At 37.6% G+C, this 18070-nt stretch overlaps 3 protein-coding genes across 6 annotated transcripts in view; 1 reads left to right on the top strand and 2 right to left on the bottom strand.

Annotated features, from left to right (window-relative positions):
- LOC133528511 (integrator complex subunit 4) overlaps positions 1 to 2394 on the bottom strand; it is a 28162-nt gene extending 25768 nt beyond the window's left edge. Inside the window, exons 1-2 of the mRNA XM_061865902.1 lie at positions 2209 to 2394; positions 1778 to 2110 (exon numbers count right to left, since the gene is read on the bottom strand). Of these exons, the coding sequence (XP_061721886.1) occupies positions 1778 to 2110; positions 2209 to 2262 (387 nt within the window). The 5' untranslated portion in view covers positions 2263 to 2394. The remainder of the gene's footprint in view (positions 1 to 1777; positions 2111 to 2208) is intronic.
- LOC133528646 (retinol dehydrogenase 11-like) lies at positions 290 to 17341 on the bottom strand. 4 transcript variants are annotated; one of them, XR_009801029.1, is made up of 6 exons: positions 17046 to 17340; positions 15789 to 16151; positions 15162 to 15283; positions 13141 to 13358; positions 11634 to 12633; positions 290 to 645 (listed from the first exon to the last, which is right to left on the bottom strand). XR_009801029.1 is itself a non-coding variant. In XM_061866112.1 (6 exons), exons 1-5 carry the CDS (start codon positions 17161 to 17163, stop codon positions 12501 to 12503), a joined length of 954 nt encoding a protein of 317 aa, XP_061722096.1. In that variant the 5' UTR covers positions 17164 to 17341; the 3' UTR covers positions 3533 to 3683; positions 12471 to 12500. The 4 variants fall into 4 exon arrangements, 3 of the variants coding, with proteins under 3 accessions (XP_061722096.1, XP_061722088.1, XP_061722105.1); XM_061866112.1 differs by lacking the exon at positions 290 to 645 and adding an exon at positions 3533 to 3683 and having other exon boundaries at positions 12471 to 12633; positions 17046 to 17341; XM_061866104.1 differs by lacking the exon at positions 290 to 645 and having other exon boundaries at positions 8993 to 12633.
- On the top strand, positions 3085 to 8518 carry LOC133528667 (mitochondrial nicotinamide adenine dinucleotide transporter SLC25A51). Its single transcript, XM_061866132.1, has 3 exons — positions 3085 to 3401; positions 3534 to 3732; positions 4652 to 8518. The coding sequence occupies exons 2-3, from the start codon at positions 3583 to 3585 to the stop codon at positions 5375 to 5377; spliced, it is 876 nt and encodes a 291-aa protein (XP_061722116.1). The 5' UTR covers positions 3085 to 3401; positions 3534 to 3582; the 3' UTR covers positions 5378 to 8518.
- Positions 17342 to 18070: the final 729 nt, after the last annotated feature.

Genomic DNA, 18070 nt, shown 5'->3' with positions numbered 1-18070 from the left:
ATGATTAAACGTATATTACACTTATGTTAAACATTTTATCTAAAAGTACTATATTTTTTGAAATGTACTATATTTTGAATGCCTTATTCTGGAAAATACTATATTTCACCAAAAAATAGTTGGCAACCCTACCCTTGCGACAAGCTTTTATGAACATATAAATTGTGTATAATGAGGTTATAAGTTGATGATTAAAATTTTAAAGGAAAATTTTATCTACTTCTTTTTAGAGCATTTAAATAAAAGCTTTTATTAAAAACTTTTTTTTACTTTTATTTTATTTTTTACTTTTTAGTTATTTTGAGTTACTCTCAACAATCCCTTTCATTTGATACCCATATTGTAGAAGTGCATTAAAAATAACTATTCCGCCATCTTGGATGTTCCGCCATATTGGATTTAGAATAACGTCACATATATTTACAGTACATATGGTGCTACTTTACCACACTAGTGCGAAAATTAACATATTACGTTACTGTGTCGAACATTTAAAGGGCCATATGTACTGTAAAACGTTGTACGATACATGTGCGAATAGGTAATTCGCAACTCGTGTCGATTTAAAACACTCCCTTCGGTCGTGTTTTAATTTATCGCCACTCGTTTCGAATTTCCTATTTTTCGCACTTGTATCGTAATGTACTATTTCGAGTTATTGTCAACAATCCCTTTCATTTGATACCCATATTGTAGAAGTGCATTAAAAATAACTGTTCCGCCATCTTGAATGGTCCGCCATGTTGGATTTAGAATGACATCACATAATTTATCATGCATTGTCATCCAAACTAAACGTGTATACAAAATTTCAGCTGAATCGGCTGAAGATATCTGCTTCAAAATTGAGTTGCAAGATTCCACCCGAACAAACATACATACATACAATGCAAGTTAAATAAAAGCTTTTAACATATATTTGCTTTGTTATATAAATTAGTTTAATAAGTCCGAACCCTTGCTGTAATTAAGCCATTCATCACTTTAGCAGTAAGTAAACAAGGAACTATGTGAATTTTTAAAAATTAATTGGAACTTTAATAAATAAAATAAAAAACAACTATGTGTCCAAAAGTATTCATCTTGTTCTATACAATATTTATTTTTGTGATGAAATGTCTCTCTGCTGTGATATCTTGAATGCTGTGATAATCAATCCCAAAATCAAATGTAGAATGTTCAGTGTATATGATAAGGCTAAAATGACTGTAATTTTAGAATACAAGCATCATTTGGGAGAGCTGAATAGATACTATTGACCAAAGAACGTTCATAGAACCTAACCTATGAACCTAACTTCATAACATGTAAAAATAACTATGAGTATGGTAATAGGTTATGGTCTTCTTACATACCAAAAACTCTGAACAGCTTTGCCTCTGATGTAATTAATAACATAATTAATAAACCAAATAATACTAAAACTATTGTTAAAAAAGCACTGATAGATTTACATGTGAAAAGACTCACTAACATTTAATTTTGTAAGTTGTTAGTATAAACAGGGGTTGCATCCCCAGTTCCTTAATCAAGATAATCTTTAAAACGTGAGATTAGTACTAAGTATATAATATTTCCTTGTAATTTTTCGTGGAAATAAACAGTTTAAATTTTAAATTTTTCTTTTTTAATATTTTGCCGTTGCTGACAAATGATAACTGAATAATTTTGTATAATACGGTCTTCAGTCTTCTTAGTATAGCCTGTTTCCAAAACACATTGTAATAATAAAATAATAAAAAATATGCAAGAATGTAAGCACAAAACAAAACAATACCTTGTGTGATGTCTCATTCTTGATGAGGAGTGTGGTCAGATCAATCAAGTTGTTGAGGTTAGCAACAGGACACTCTAGCCCGATGTCACAGAATAGCCACAGTATCTTGACTCTAACCACAGAGTCTTCTTCCGACTGAAAGTGCTCTGAAAGCTTCTTGATGGCCTCCTCTACATCAGATTCCTGGAACTGCAGGCAGTCCGATATGCGCAGCAACAGCTGCAGCGCCTCTTCACTAGACTTACATTTCTCTAGTAAACCTACGAATGCAGCAGCAGAACTTCCTATAAGTGGCTTCTTAACTATGTGCAACTTTTTAGATGGCGGACCATCCTGAAAATAACGATTATTCATATACACGATGCTTATTTAAGTGTACTACATTGCACGCGAAAGGCTACTTTTTCTTTTTGAATTATGAACTCAACTACCTGAAAAGATTTATTGTATTCAGCCAAAGCCCTCTTCTTAAGCAGTGCCGCCATCGCAATTTATGGGTTAACTTATCAGAATTTATCGAGTGAAAATAAACACAGAAGCAGCGGCAACGGCATCTATTTGATGACCAAATCGGCTGAAGTGACGTTTTGTCGACGGTAATGACAGTTGACATTAACTTGATCATAGGTAAAATATTCCTAAAGATGGATTGTCGGTAAAGCAAAGAGTAAAGTAAGTAATATACATAGGAACGGTAAAGTCATATCGATAAAGTCTCTGCATTTTTTACAATTTTAATTTTACTTGAAAGGTTCGGATCTACCTAAAATGTATAGATAACCATTATATAACATAACTTTATATATTCCTATCAACTAGACTAGACCCGATATCGGGCCCGGGCAAGAGTATTTTTCCGTTTCACGTAATATCAGCACATCGCACACAAAATATCAAACATTGCACATTTTTGGCAATTAGTGACAAAGTATTTTTTCTTCTTCTTCTTCTTCTTCTCAGAATATTTGCGTCCACTGCTGAACATATGACTCTTTCATGGATTTCCATGTTGTTCTGTATTGTTCCGTATGCAGTGGTTCTATTCGGCCCTGCCAGGTCCTGCCGTCTTCCTGATAGACTGAATTATGACCAAAACTTATGACTTATTTTCTACACGTATTTTTTACATGTCAAATATTGTGAAAGATGTGCTGATAATTGGTGAAACGGAAAAATACTCTTGCTCGGGCCCGACGTCGGGCCTGACACCTGACATCGAGCAATAGCGAGTGTGGATGTAATTGGCACTGTCAGTGACAATTTTGACAAATGTCAATTCAATTCATATGATATGATGATGATTAAAGTAGCACTGCGCGAACTAGCGCCTTTAAAGTGACTCAAAGCTTTTAATTTAGAATAGTGCTACAAAGCAAAACACACTTCAGAAAATTGTAAACTATTTATATACTTTGTTTTTTTGCTTATCATCCTCGGGACTTCATATTTCCAAGAAAACCGAAGCTTAGATTATAACTTTCGGTGACGTAAAGTATGGCATTGACATCGAGGAATTAGTATTTCCCATTTTACACGTAACGATTTACATAATTAATTGTTCTTTTATTTCTTACTTTCTGTATTAACGGTGTCTACAAGAGTGCTGCAAGCAACGAACACCATTGTAAGTTAAGTGTATTTAGGAGCTTAAATTTTGTAGTTAAATATTATTAACTCCTACAGAGTTGTTAAGTTCTTCTGTTTCGTTTCTGTTAACCTCACAAAGTATGTAACCTCCTATCCGTCTGTCGTACAGGTAGAAGTTGCCGAGATTGGATTGTAACTATGTGAAAGAAGGCAAAGCAATGGCAGGGGTTCAGCCTTTGGAGACCGGGTGTGAAAGTGGAGAGCCACTGCCTGATGCCACCCACTGGAAGGAGTTCGTGTGCGGCGGCGGCGCCGCCTTCTGCAACATCATCATTAGCTATCCTCTTAACAAACTCATATTTAGACAGGTACCTACATGGACATTATTACTTCTAAGATAAGAGGTCTAGTGTGAAACTCTTGTACTTAATCTCTTTGTCATTCATATTTCTCTTCTGACTGTGATTGGTGTTGGCTAAGGGCTCTTACTATACATATGCTCTCCTAAAGGACACACATTACTTCATGTGTGTGTCTACAAATTCAACATTATCATTATTATTTATTATTATGAGCCCATATTATCCCACTGCTGGTTAAAGGCCTCCCTCTTTTTCTTCTATGTATCCCTATCCTCAGAAGTATTCGACCTGTCTCTGACAAATTCTACAAAGTATTGAGAATGTCCTGTAAAAAAAATTTTATTCATTTTTTTTTTTGTAATTTTTTTTTGTATAATCATAACAATAGTGTACTTTAGTACTCAACATACATGTTGCCAAATTCACAAAATCAAGGTTTTTTTGGTACTTAGAATTTTTTAAGATGTCCTATTTGTCAGAATAATTTCTAAGTAATGTTTGGACATGTTAAAATTGGGATAAGTACAAATTGTACACATGAAAATCTTATATAAATAAATAAATAAATAAATAAATATTATAGGACATTATTACACCAATTGACTAAGTCCCACAGTAAGCTCAATAAGGCTTGTGTTGAGGGTACTTAGAAAACGATATATATAATATATAAATATTTATAAATACTTAAATACATAGAAAACACCCATGACTCAGGAACAAATATCCATGCTCATCACACAAATAAATGCCCTTACCAGGATTTGAACCTGGGACCATCAGCTTCGTAGGCAACGTCACTACCCACTAGGCCAAACCGGTCGTCAAAAACGAATGCAGCAGCAGTATAATGACAGTGGATGAAAATGTAGAATTACAGACTTTCATGCAAGCCTAGTCCTTACATATTATTTTATCCTTCCAGATGATGCATGGAGTTGAAACAACTTTTGCCTTAAATCAATTACAAAAAGAAGGTGCAGCTTATCTGTACCGTGGGATGCTGCCACCCCTCCTGCAGCGCTCCGTGTCCATGTCCCTCATGTTTGGAGTGTACAATGAAGTTCTGCAACCTCAACTGAATCACTGTGTCAATCCTTACATTGCCAAATCAGTAGCAGGCTTGGTGGCCGGTTGTGTTGAAGCAACCCTCATGCCATTTGAAAGGATTCAAACTTTACTTATCCACCCTAAATTTCATAAGGAATTCAAAAACACAGCACATGCGACTCGTCACATTGCTGGTAGGTATGGGATTAAAGAATTTTACCGAGGGCTCACTCCCATATTGATGAGAAATGGTCCCTCAAATGCTATGTTTTTTATAATACGTGATGAAGTACGGCTTCTATTGCCGCCGCAAGAGCGAGTGCTTTATAAAAGCCTTCAGGACTTCTTGGCAGGTGCAACTATCGGTGCTTTTCTGAGTACTTTATTTTATCCCCTCAATGTCATTAAAATCGCAATGCAATGTGAATTAGGAGGACAACATAGGACAGTGGCATATGAATTTAGATATATTTTACGCAAAAGAGGCTCTAAATTTGCGAATTTCTACCATGGAGCTCTTCTTAACATTTCTAGAGCATTCCTAAGTTGGGGAATAATAAACGCTTCTTATGAGGTATTTAGGAAAATGCTGTACGCCTAGTCAGCTTTATGTATTGTTGTGTATGATGCTTAACAACTTCACTGAAGCACAACATTATTGTGTACAAATCTATTATTCGAAGCAGTTATATGTATCTAACTTTCTATTTAATGGTGAAACCAAATTTTCCTCTAATAACAGCCATTCTTTGTTCTGTCTGGTTAACTGAAGTAATAGTGTATTTACTAATGCTTTAATAGTAATTGTTTGATTATTTTTAATCATACAGGCATAACTTATATAGCTGTAAACTAAATGGATTCAGTTATCATAGTTCAGTTGACCGCAACTGGACGCCTGCCGGTGCAAGTGGCCCATGAGTAACTCTTCTTATCTCTTCTAACTGGTATTGTGCAATAGTGTTGAATAATGCTCATGCGGCTTTGGTCATGGTTAGTATGGCGGCCAGTTGTGGTATTCCTACAGAGTAACAATCAGCTGCTACTAGAAACTAATTTTAAACTTGTGCAAGTTTGATATGAATTGACAGAATTACTGTCATTTTATGTTGTTTCTTAATTTATTGGATGTTGTATAATGTAAGCAAGACCTTTTGGTGCTGTTGTGTAAATATTTATTAGGTGTGTTATTGCACAGTTTATTTTAAGTAGCAATTTTTTTTAACAAAAGGCATTTATGTTGATATTATATCTTCCGTTATTGTTATGCATAGTAATAACATATGTACCTTAAATCAAAAAAATATGTAAATGAATTTGTAGATCAATTCTGCCAATGTACAAACAGGTGGCATTTAAGAGGCTGTCAATACCTAAAGCGCGCACACTGTCTATTTGTATCGGAGTAAATGAGATAGCACTGTCGCATGTTACTGGGCCTGGGCAAGGGAATAATAAGAAAAATATTTAAATAAAAAAAAGTGGATTATTAGTGTAATATTTTACTCAACCACGGTTTAGATATAAATGTTTTGAAATTGTGATTTTAATTGCAGACCCATAAGTCAAAACAATAAAGACAAAACCGTTTAATTGTGATTTTAAGACCAATCTTTGCAATTATTTTCTATCGAGCCGATTTCGTTCAATCGTGTATCGAGTACAACCACGGTCTTTGAAATATAATTAATATGAACATATATTTTTCTTACTTGACTAAAACAAATAGTCTTTCTTAAAAAACTGTTTAAGTAACATCAGTTTCAAGGACATTGGGTGTTGACAGCCTCTTAAGCCGTGAATAGTGCCGTGAGTAGTCACTTTTTTCCAAAAACAGTCTTATAAAGTTCGATCTTTAAGCATTCTTGCTTAGGGGTATTATTATATACTAACTATTGCGTGCATTCGGCCGCACAGTATTTGTTCCTCCATTTGAACAGTACCGCGCATACAGCTAACGCCATCTGTGATCCGTTGTAAAAACTTTATAGATTAAAACAATATCCTGCTAATCGGGATCAAAGCTATCCTATTTGTTACCCGGGCTTTAATACTATTGACATAGTTACTAAATTTCGTTTATGTGGATGGCTTTTTTTAGATGTTTGTGAACAAAATCGACAAACAAATATAAAATCTTCGGGTTCTTCGTGTTACCCCGTGTATATCTTAACCTAATAACGTTTAGGTATGCCTCCCGAAGTATTTTTTCCTAGATATCTCCACTGCTTGTCATAACTACTAATAGATTGACGTTAGACAAAGCTCACTCTTACAACATATTTTAGTAGTCTTAAGTTCATAAAATCATAACATACGACGTATTCGTATTACTTAGCTTATTTTTACAGTTTAACTCACGTATTTTTGGGGAGCTTGGGGCGTAAGTTAAACCGTAAAATGAACTTAATGTCAGTATGATTCACGGTAGATTAAATTAGATAAATATATAAATTAATGACTTAAATTTCACTTGTACAGCAAGGCCATTCCAAATATGTACCTAACCTAAGATAATATTTCCTAACGGTGGTTTCACACTATCGTGCTGCGCAGCGCCGCTCTGGCGGGTATGGGCCTCATTGCTTTGCTGGTAGTTTCCGGCGTGGTTGACGCTTGTATTTGCCCCAACATGCTATTCGCACATGGCCAATACCTAATATATAGCCAGTCACTTTAAATTACAAATACCAAATCACGGTTCTTCAGACTAGTGACATTTCATCTTGCCGTGGTTACGTAATCCGTTGCACGGACGGTATTTGCCGCGTCAATACTTGAACCAACACGCTCATCACTACCTATAGGGTGACCGTAGAAGCAACAAATGTCACCGTGTCAATGTCGGTTTCGCTATCAAGGTCATGTTATGCCTGAGGCGCGGCATAGTATATCGTTTAATGGAATGATTCTCATTACATTACATAGTTTACGACAGCGTTTTTCAAGCTTTCGCAAACCCTTTTAGCTTAAAAACGCCCCCGCCCCTTCTCTCCTTGCCATTAATAAAATAGCGGTACCCCGGTAAATTTGTGTAACCTGTTTTCTATTGAGGATTACGATATTGATAATCTATTGTTCTATGATGTCACTGTTCCATACGAGTAGGGAAAATTTGCTCTATAAACGTTAGTGCAACTCGTGCGAAGATGGATGCGCGTTTTTTCGTGACTAACGTGAATATTAACTAAAAGAATATGTGCGTGTCACAAAAATTGTGTGTACGCTTAACTTCCCTGATGATGCCCGTATGTCAACTGCGCAGCACAGCTACAATTAGCCATACTTACAGTTCAATTATTGGTGTATCGGTACCTACCCTACCAGTGGCGGGGCGGTCATGAATTCTATTCCCATTTTCCTACAAATCAAGAAAAAAATGAAGTTCAAACTATCACCGACTTTTTGACGCGTCGCCACTGGACGCCCGAGTACACAAGCATGAAATTGTGTCGATTACAACCCCCATGGTGTGTAAGATCCCTGTTTAATGCCACGGTGTGCCGCAATAAATACAATCTGATATAGTATATATAGTGGTGAGAGTATTTTATATATAAAATAATACAACTTGTTCCAAGGTCCAGGTATATGATCAGTTGGTATATAACCGCAGTCCCATAGATGATTAATGAATTATTATTATACAATGCTCCATATCACTACTACCTCCTCCTGGGTAGGTGTTACCCACAAATGTATGTGCAATAATTAAAAATAAAATATTGTTTGAAACGAAAAATGACATTTTTTTCACTGATGAAAACTGACATAGTAGTCTGAGTCTCCCATGATTCCTCACATGAACAGTGAAACAAAACAACTGAATAGATCTGAAAATTACTTTAGGTGGGCCGGTTTTTATTTAGTTGTCGTTTATTCGTTAGATTTAGATAATATCGGGCGAATTGTAGAGTTCCCCCTATTCTGTAAAATATAAGCGCGATTTCACCTCATGTCCTAAAAAATCTTTCTCTGAGTTACGAAAGCGTATGCATATGGAATTTACGAAACTCCGCGGAAAATTACATACTTTAAGTCCTATATTAGGATTCTGGCTCTGGCCAGCCTTCTGAGGAGGCTCATCAAACCAAACTTACCAAATTTTATCAAAATCTACAACAAAATAAATGTCAGCCAAGGTACCTATCTGTTTTATGTTGATAAAAAGTGAAGTGATTACCAATTAATAAATAATAAATAGAAAAGAAATAAGAAAACGCTACGATATGTTTTAATACAAATTGTGGCACAACAAATTAAATTAGAAATACTTATAAGTACATACAAACATATACCTAGTTAGTTACTAAGTTCTGTTACTCGATTTGCAACCTCTTTATTTCCGTTAAAACAAATGCTACCGAAAAAAAAAAATGACATAATGTGGTGGATTTGGGAGCTATAATTACGAGTATATACCACACATAACGCTTATCTCGTCGTATCTATAATGAATTGGGGCCTAAAAGAGAATTGTATCGCAGTAATTGCGTTGCACAAATGTGGGCACCCGCCAAACATGATTTTGAAGTTGCTTGAAAACCTAAAAATCAACAAACAATTTGTTTATCGCACAATTAATAGATACAATAGTACTCAGAGCTTCGATGTCCGCAAGAGGTCTGGAAGACCACGCACCGTTCGGAGCCCAGCTCTAATAAAGGCAGTGAAGGCGAGAATTACAAGAAACCCCGTCCGGAAGCAAAAGTTGTTGGCAATACAGATGTCTGTGAAGAGAAGCTCCTTAAAAAAAGTTATCAATGAAGACTTTGTACTACACGTTTACCGCAGACAAAAAGGTTATTTGTTAAAGGACGGTTAAAGACTATGAGGCTAGAGAGAAGTCGCGTGCTATTGAAGCACAAAACGGCCACCGAAAAATACTATTTACAGATGAAATTTTTTTTACCATTGAAGAATGTTGTAACCGCCAGAAGGACAGAGTGTATGCAAAAAACAGTCAAGAGGCGATTGCGGCTGTTCCGAGAGTGCAACGAGGCCATCATCCCTCTTATGTGATGATTTGGCTGGGTGTGTCATACTCAGGGCTAACACAGGTTCATTTCTGTGAAAAAGGTGTGAAAACTGGGGCCAAAGTTTACCAGGAAACCGTTCTCGAACCAATAGTGAAGCCCTTAAGCCACACTATTTCAAAACAAGCCATGGGTCTTTCAACAGAACTCAGCTCCTGCACATAAGGCAAAAACAACTCAAGCCTGGTTTCGAAGGAACAAAATTGACTTTATTGCCCACGAAGACTGGCCGTCCTCCAGCCCGGACTTTAACCCCCTGGATTATGCCATATGGCAGGTTATTGAGGAGAAAGCCTGTGCTAAACCTCACACAAATCTTGACTCCCTCAAGCGGGCCATAGTTAAGACAGTGACGGAATTAGACGTGACAATCGTGCGTGCCACTATTGATGACTGGCCTCGTCGTTTGAGGGCTTGTGTCAAGGCCAGAGGAGGCCATTTTAAATGATATTGTCATACGTAATTACTGATTTTGTATAATAATAATAACAAGAAGGTGCTACACGGGCGGTTCTACAAGGCCCTCACGGGACCCGACGTGGACCTGCTCGCGTCGGTGAACTGGTTACGATTCGGGGACCTTTTCGGAGAAACCGAGGGTTTTGCCTGTGCAATTGCGGACGAAGTGATGATGACGAACAATTATCGGATATATATCCTGAAGGACGGTACGGTCGACATTTGTCGGGCATGCCGCCGTCCCGGAGAGTCACTCAGGCATATAATTTCCGGTTGTTCTCATCTTGCTAACGGCGAGTACTTGCACAGACATAATCTCGTAGCCAGGATTATTTGCCAGCAACTTGCTCTTCTATACGGCCTTGTGGACCGCGAAGTACCGTACTACAAGTACCCACGTGCGCCAGTTCTCGAAAATGGTCGTGCCACGCTCTATTGGGATCGATCTATTATCACTGATAGGACTATTGTAGCCAATAAGCCTGACATAGTGATAATAGATCGATCGCAACGCCGGGCCGTGCTCGTCGACATCACCATCCCTCATGATGAGAATCTCGTGAAAGCCGAGAAGGACAAGTCCAGTAAGTACCTAGACTTGGCTCACGAGATAACCGCCATGTGGAATGTCGATTCGACGATCATTGTCCCGATAGTCGTTTCAGCGAACAGTCTCATAGCGAAGAGTCTCGACCAACACCTTGAGAGACTCTCGCTAGGTGGTTGGATCAAGGGTCAGATGCAGAAGGCGGTGATCTTGGACACGGCGCGGATAGTCCGGCGGTTCCTCTCTCTGCGGCCCTGACCACCGGCAGCTTGGGCCCTGCCCCGCTGCTGGCGGCACCCTAGGTTAGGTTTTTTATAATGTGTTTATATCTTTTGTATTGTTTTGTAAGTGTTTTTATATTTTACTTTTATATACATATTGTAAAAAGCCTAATCTGAGAGAAAAAGATAAATAAAGGAAATAATAATAATAATAAATATTATAGGACATCATTACACAAATTGACTAAGTCCCACAGTAAGCTCAATAAAGCTTGTGTTGAGGGTACTTAGACAACGATATATATAATTTATAAATATTTATAAATACTTAAATACATAGAAAACACCCATGACTCAGGAACAAATATCCATGCTCATCACACGAATACATGCCCTTACCAGGATTTGAACCCGGAACCATCAGCTTCGTAGGCAGGGTCACTAACCACTAGGCCAGACCGGTCGTCAAAACGTGTAACTTCATTTTAATATATAGTTTATTCAACTTTCGTTCGCATATATATTTTATGTAGATAAAGATTATTGCAGTAACAGAATTTAGTAACCAACTAGGTATTTTACTTATAATATTACTTTTTCCTACTCCTCTACTGTTATCTGTCATTTATGCATTCATTAACACGAATATAAGAACATACATAAAAGATTTCAAGAAAAGTCTATATTGTCTATTCCTCATAAAAGCTCTTGTGCTTTTATAAGCTATAACGTTACTGCGATTAATGGCTACCAACCTAACAAAACCAAAACGAATACAGTTTTAAACTAAGTGCATTGCTGCCAACTTACACTATTCATTTGGTTGCATAGTAAAAATAATAACTTCATAAGTCATAAACACGCATGTGACACCCGTAATATAGCAACACCCATAGACTACGAAGACCGCTTAGCGTTGCTTGTTAGTCTCCGTAGGCTACGGTGGCCAAAATTGAGAAAAAACTGTCCAAAAATTTAATTTAGCAAGTAGCAAGTACCAGGGCCTCATGAGTTACGAGGAGGTGTCGCTGACCGGCCGGCCGCGGTCCGGGGCGGGCCGGGCGCGTAACAAGGTATGCTCGCGCGTCTTGGCTATATACTTTTGCTGTAATTTGTTTACCTAAATTAAGATTTATTTTTGTTGACTCGTAGGAAAAATATTGTATGCAACGTTGTATAAGTAGGTCAAAAAATGCTCGTGGCGTATTCCTTTACAATGTTCGCCTACGCCTTCGGCTCCGGCTCACATTGTAACTCACGTCACTCGCCTTTTTTGACCCTTCTTATACAACTGTTGCATAAAATACTATAATAGTAGATTATACTTTTAGTAATAACTAAATCCCTGTACGTACGCTTGGAATAGGTACCCAATATGATTTTTCTTCCTTCGCTCTTAATTTGATTCTTTTTTTAACAGGATTCTCTTACCGGCATTACAATTAATGGCTGCCGCGATTTCTATTTCTGTGGAGCGACATCGCCGAACAAGGTATCTTCTCGTAACTTTAGAGCTGCTAAGGTCACCGTCCAAAGTTCTTCAGCGTAAGCGTAGTTTTGACTATATTTTGACGAGGCTGCTACCGCACAGTCGCTAAAGAGGAAATAAAAGATAATGTGCATTTTTAGTACCTTACATTTTTAATTTATGGTATGTTATTCAATTACAAGGTCGATGTGCCTTTGTAGGTAAGCATTTGACTATAATCCAACTACAATCTCACATGATGGTTTGGTATAATACCTATTTGCGCTTTTGAGTTTGACTTTTGACCTCCGTTTAACGCCATGTAACTTCTCTGAGAAAGTTCAGTTCAAAATAATAGCGTAATAGTCATATCATAACGCCTTACAAAATTTTATGGAATCTCTTTCGCGGAAGAGTTTTCATTTAGAAAGACAAGTGTGTCTCGTAGACATAACCGTTGCTGCGTCCGCACAGTTGTTCTGCGATTACGGAAACATCGTGAAGTAATCGGACTTATCCCAATGTGGTCTAGTTTCCCTTCAGTCGCTTTTATACGCTAAATCTCAGGTTAACGTTGCAATTTCAAATGCAACAAGCGCTAAGTTGAGGAGAACGAGGAAAAAAAAAATGAACCTGTAATAAAGTCCAGATTGATTAGCGCACTGTTCGTCCACGGCGCAGTATACGGTGGTCTGTGCGCCGCAGCGCGGCGACTTGCAGAACCAGGACAACACGTTGTTGAACACCCATGTCGTGCCGTGGAAAAACGTGTCGCTGAAGTGCCGGCCGATCTCCGTGCTGATGACGCCGGGGTGCAGGCTGTATGTGCTGACATTGGTTATGTTGTGATCCTGATCATAAAAAAGTGATGATGCTGAGTATTGTCTAAGTAGTGTATACCTTGGTTACCTTTAGCTTGTAAAAGTATTTTTTTTTTTTCATTTAAAGCACAGGCGGCTTTGTCTTCTAGATACCTAGAATAACAACCCATAAAAAACACTAAGTACGTGTAAAAATATGCAAATATCGCAACGCATTATTACAAAAAAGTTTTGAGATGTAATGTTAAACCAAGTCGGTTATTTTAGTCAATACCGGGGACGCGGCTATATAACGACATAATAATATTGTCGACGACATAGCGCCAGCCCTAATATCATGCAACTTTAGCAATGAGTATACATACGACTAGGTACGAATAAAGCGTTGTGTGCGATTACCAAATCATAATTATGTACAAAAAAAATTAAAATATCTAATATTGGGACTAAAATAACCGACTTTTTTAACATTACATTTCAAAACTTTTTTGTAGTAGAACTGCGTTGCGTGTTTGCTACTTTTTACACCTAATGTTTTAATGGGATCTCATCTCTTTTTGCAGGCAGACCTTTTTTTTTCTTTTCTGGTATTAGTTAAGCTCATACCTATACTATACTCATACCCATACCATAGGTGGTCAAAAATATCTGAATACGTCTGAAACGCCTTGAAAGTAGGGGCGTGTTCAGACATTTGTGAGCACTTTGGCCGCTTCGAGAGATATCTGATGGCGACTGTATCGTACTCATACCTAAACTATACTCATACCCATACCATATAATACCTATACTAGTACCATATACTGATACGTATTCTATTACCATACCCTAACCTCTATACCTAACTCATACCCATATTCATACAAACTGGTCTGGCAAACCCAATTTGTCAGTAAGTAAATAAGAATAAGAACTATAAGAAGAAGAAAATAAACTATGCCACGAAAACCATTTTCATGTAAAATGTTGCCAAGCCGAGACCATAATATTCCCGCACTGTCAAAAAGTTATCAGGGCTACAACCGCGAAAGTTCGTCAATTGCGGGCATTTTTCTCTGTCACTCTAATTACGTCTCAGTGAGAGTAAAAGAGGATCTTTATCCCCACAATTTGCGAAATTCGGTTTTCGCGGTAGGCCCATTGATCTCATGTGGAGCCAAGCTTCTAACTCCACAAGCGTCTAAGTTCACCTCACAAACTCTGCACTTTAGTCAAATGTAGGTACTGTCATAGTTATAATAACACAGTATTATACTGTTAAATCTTTCAAATATTTCAATATTTTTAGTTTTTTTTTTATGGCTAGATTAGCTTTTTTTATGGCTCGTATACCGGGTGTGTCCTGTAACACGAGCAAAAAATTTAACTGTAGGCTGCTGTACACTCCTCAAAACGCAATGTATTGTGAATTGTGTTATGTTTAAAGCGTGACAATCAACGTCAATTACACTGTTGACAGCGTACATTGAAGGTAATATTTAATTGGTATGAAAAATAGGAAGTCTAAAGAATTCATAATTTTCAAAAAAAGCTGAACAAATGTTGGTCAGTTTGTGGAGTGTACAGCCTACAGTTTAATTTTTTGCTCCTGTTACAGGTCACACCCGGTATAAGTAGGCCATATTATGAGTTACGACCTACCTAAATGTCACGAAATTACACAGGAGGTTGAAAATGGCTTCAAGGAAAGTATGGTACAGCAAGCCTCTTTGATTTGCTCAAGTTGGCGGTGGCGCCGCAGTGCCCCCCGGGCTTGGAAGAATAGGTAGGTTAGTATATAGTATTATAGTATACTCGTATGCTTCTGTCTAAACTGCGAAGATCTATAATTACCCGCAATTTTTGAGAAAGGACTCGTGCAAACAATATATTTGCGACCTTACTGCGACAATAGGCCATTAGAGGATCGTATGTTGTAGTCTCAAAATTAATATCACCGAAATCGAGCTCGGCACCTGAAACATACAAGTAGATACACTCAGCGCCATGGAACTTGACCCCAACAACGACCTAAAACGATACACAGGGTGAAAAATCCAGAATCTTTGGGGGGACTAAAGGTGCATCCACACCGCAGTGGCGCGACACCGTAACATTTAGTTAATACAGTCTGTGCGGAAGGAGAAGAGTTATAGAATGTATTGGTTCTTAAGTAAATTTGAACTGCACGTCCTAGGTTAAGGATACTTACTCGTACCTATATAAGTAAGTTGTACTTATGTAACTTATATATAGGTAATATAAGATGTATGACTTAATAGGCATGTGTTGATTATCCTAACATAAAAGTGAAATAAAGCTACGCGTAGGTAATCGAAGAGATGCCTGTTACATGTTACCTAGGTAGAGTAGGTAGATTAGGGCGCCTGGTAATTTGATGTTTTGACTTTCAGGCAAACGTTTAAACACCTTGAAAGGACATGAGACATGACAGCAATATATTAACAATCCGATCCTTACGCTCATGTACCATTGACGACACGAATACGACCCTGGCATGGTTGCAATTAGTGAGCATAGGCAGCAACAGGAGCGTCAGGAGAGCGTGTCCAAAGTGGTTTGTCGCCATGTGCGTTTCGAAGCCGTCTTCCGTGATACCCCGTGGTGCCATCATAACTCCAGCATTATTCACTAGGATCTCAATCGTTGCCTCCTCGGTTAACATCAGTGATGCGAATTCGCGCACAGAGCTCAGGCTGGAAATGTCCAGTTTACGAACAATCAGACTTCCTTTTCCTTCAGTGCTTTCATGTGAAGATTCAATTTCGGATTTGGCCACGTTTGCTTTATTTGTATCGCGACATGCCATAATTACGCGACAGCCTGCGAAGTAAAGTTAAGTAGGTATACAGGGTGTTTATTTAGTCACCTGCAATAATTTATGGGCTGAATATATAGGTCATACTGAACAATTTTCAGTATCAGACCACCCCTAAAGCGCAAAAAAAATTCTCTACCATGCCAAAATGTCAAGGTCAGACAGCCAAAATGTACATATGAAACAGCCAATTTTTTTTTCGCGATTTCGGTGTTGGTCCCATAATAAAAGTTGCTCAGTATGACCTAAATGTATATTCACCCGTAAATAATTGCAGGTGACTAAACAAACATCCTGTATAAGCAATAAGCACTAAATAATCGTGTTGATAATGTTAAATACTACTTGTGCTTGGCTTACAATCTAGATTTCAATATAGATAAGCTACGTACCGTACAGGTTTCTAGTAAATAATTATTTTTGTTATGATTATGACTTGTTGGTAATTAAGCACCTATAATAATAATCATTGAGATAGAAAGATACTTAGGTAGTTGTAAATTGACATTCCCTTATATCATTTAATCATCTATGTTTTCGTAATCTTATCTACTGTTTCGATTACATGAGCCAAATTCGACCTGTTGTAATAACAGATCGTCACATATGTAGCTATTACATCTAACGCCACTTTAGGAACGGTAACTTATTAAATTAATAGGTATCTGCAGTGTCCTTAAGAGATATATATTACCTATTATTTTCTTGTCAATAGTTATGACTTGTATACCTACGAAGACATATGTACATAGAGGAATGCCCGTCATTTATGACATAACACACTTAGCGTGAGTGAAAATCAATACGGAATTGCGCACCAACAACGGCCACAAGGCAAGGTCTGCATGAATCTCTTTTGCGCTAAAACTTTTGAGAAAGAGAGATTTTTACCTACTTACCTCTCAAATATAAATCAAGAGCAGTTTCTCTGCCGATTCCTGTGTTGCTGCCCGTCACGATGGCTGTCATGCCTTCGAGCCTCCTGACACTCTTGCACCACCCGCTTAAATAATCCATAGCTTAACTCCGCTTCGAATGAAGTTTTATTTTCGTTAAAATTTCCACTATTACCGTTGTACAGGCGTAGGCGGTCAGGATGACAACTATCTAATAGTTTGGGAACGTTTAAAAAATCGCTATACTTAATATGCATGTATCCGGCGAACGCTAATTGAATAAACACTGTTCGTAACAGCACGGGTGAAGCTGTATAACTGACCTCCGGCTTTTTACATACGTCGAGCACGAATGTGTACAATATATATAAAAAACCGGTTTCATTACAAACTGGTGATATAGGAAATCGTCGAAAACAGTGCTGTTAATTAGTGGTCTATGTGTATATGGTGGTTACTGGTTAAACCGAAATGGGGCAGAGTCGGAAACTAGACATAGCTCTGTTAATTTACTAACAACGAGGCTTATTTCAGCTCTAGTGGAGAAACGTACCATTTCCTGCACACTTAATAGAACAACAATGACCCACTTCAGAGCATAAGAAATGAAAATAGGGTTTTAATGTTATTTTCACCACACCAACTGGTAAACGCCCTCTTGATTGTTCAAAAACGAATGAGAAAGTTGTATTTTAACCACATGTGAGGCAAAGTAATCAAATGCAAATTTTGAGCTGTTTCCTTATGCTAGCTAGTAAAATTGACTTTTAAATGATGATTTTGAATGATTATTTTTTATTACGTTCATTTGGATTTGATTTCATTTGAATTTTTTGGTATTTCATAGTTAGTAGTTTCCTCGTGTTGGTGTGGTGAAAAATGTTGTGTTTCACTCGGAGGCAAAGTTTGTTTAACCCTCGTGCATTGAAACCCTCGCAACGCTCAAGATTCCACTTCTCGAACCACTCGCTACGCTCGTGGTTCAGTTTTGGAATCTTTCGCTTGCTTGGGTATCAATATTAGCACGA

The sequence above is a fragment of the Cydia pomonella genome, chromosome 1 (assembly GCF_033807575.1).
Source record: "Cydia pomonella isolate Wapato2018A chromosome 1, ilCydPomo1, whole genome shotgun sequence".
In the NCBI taxonomy this organism is placed as follows: domain Eukaryota; kingdom Metazoa; phylum Arthropoda; class Insecta; order Lepidoptera; family Tortricidae; genus Cydia; species Cydia pomonella.
Note: the sequence above shows the minus strand (reverse complement) of the source record. Positions and strands in the feature narration are given on the sequence as shown.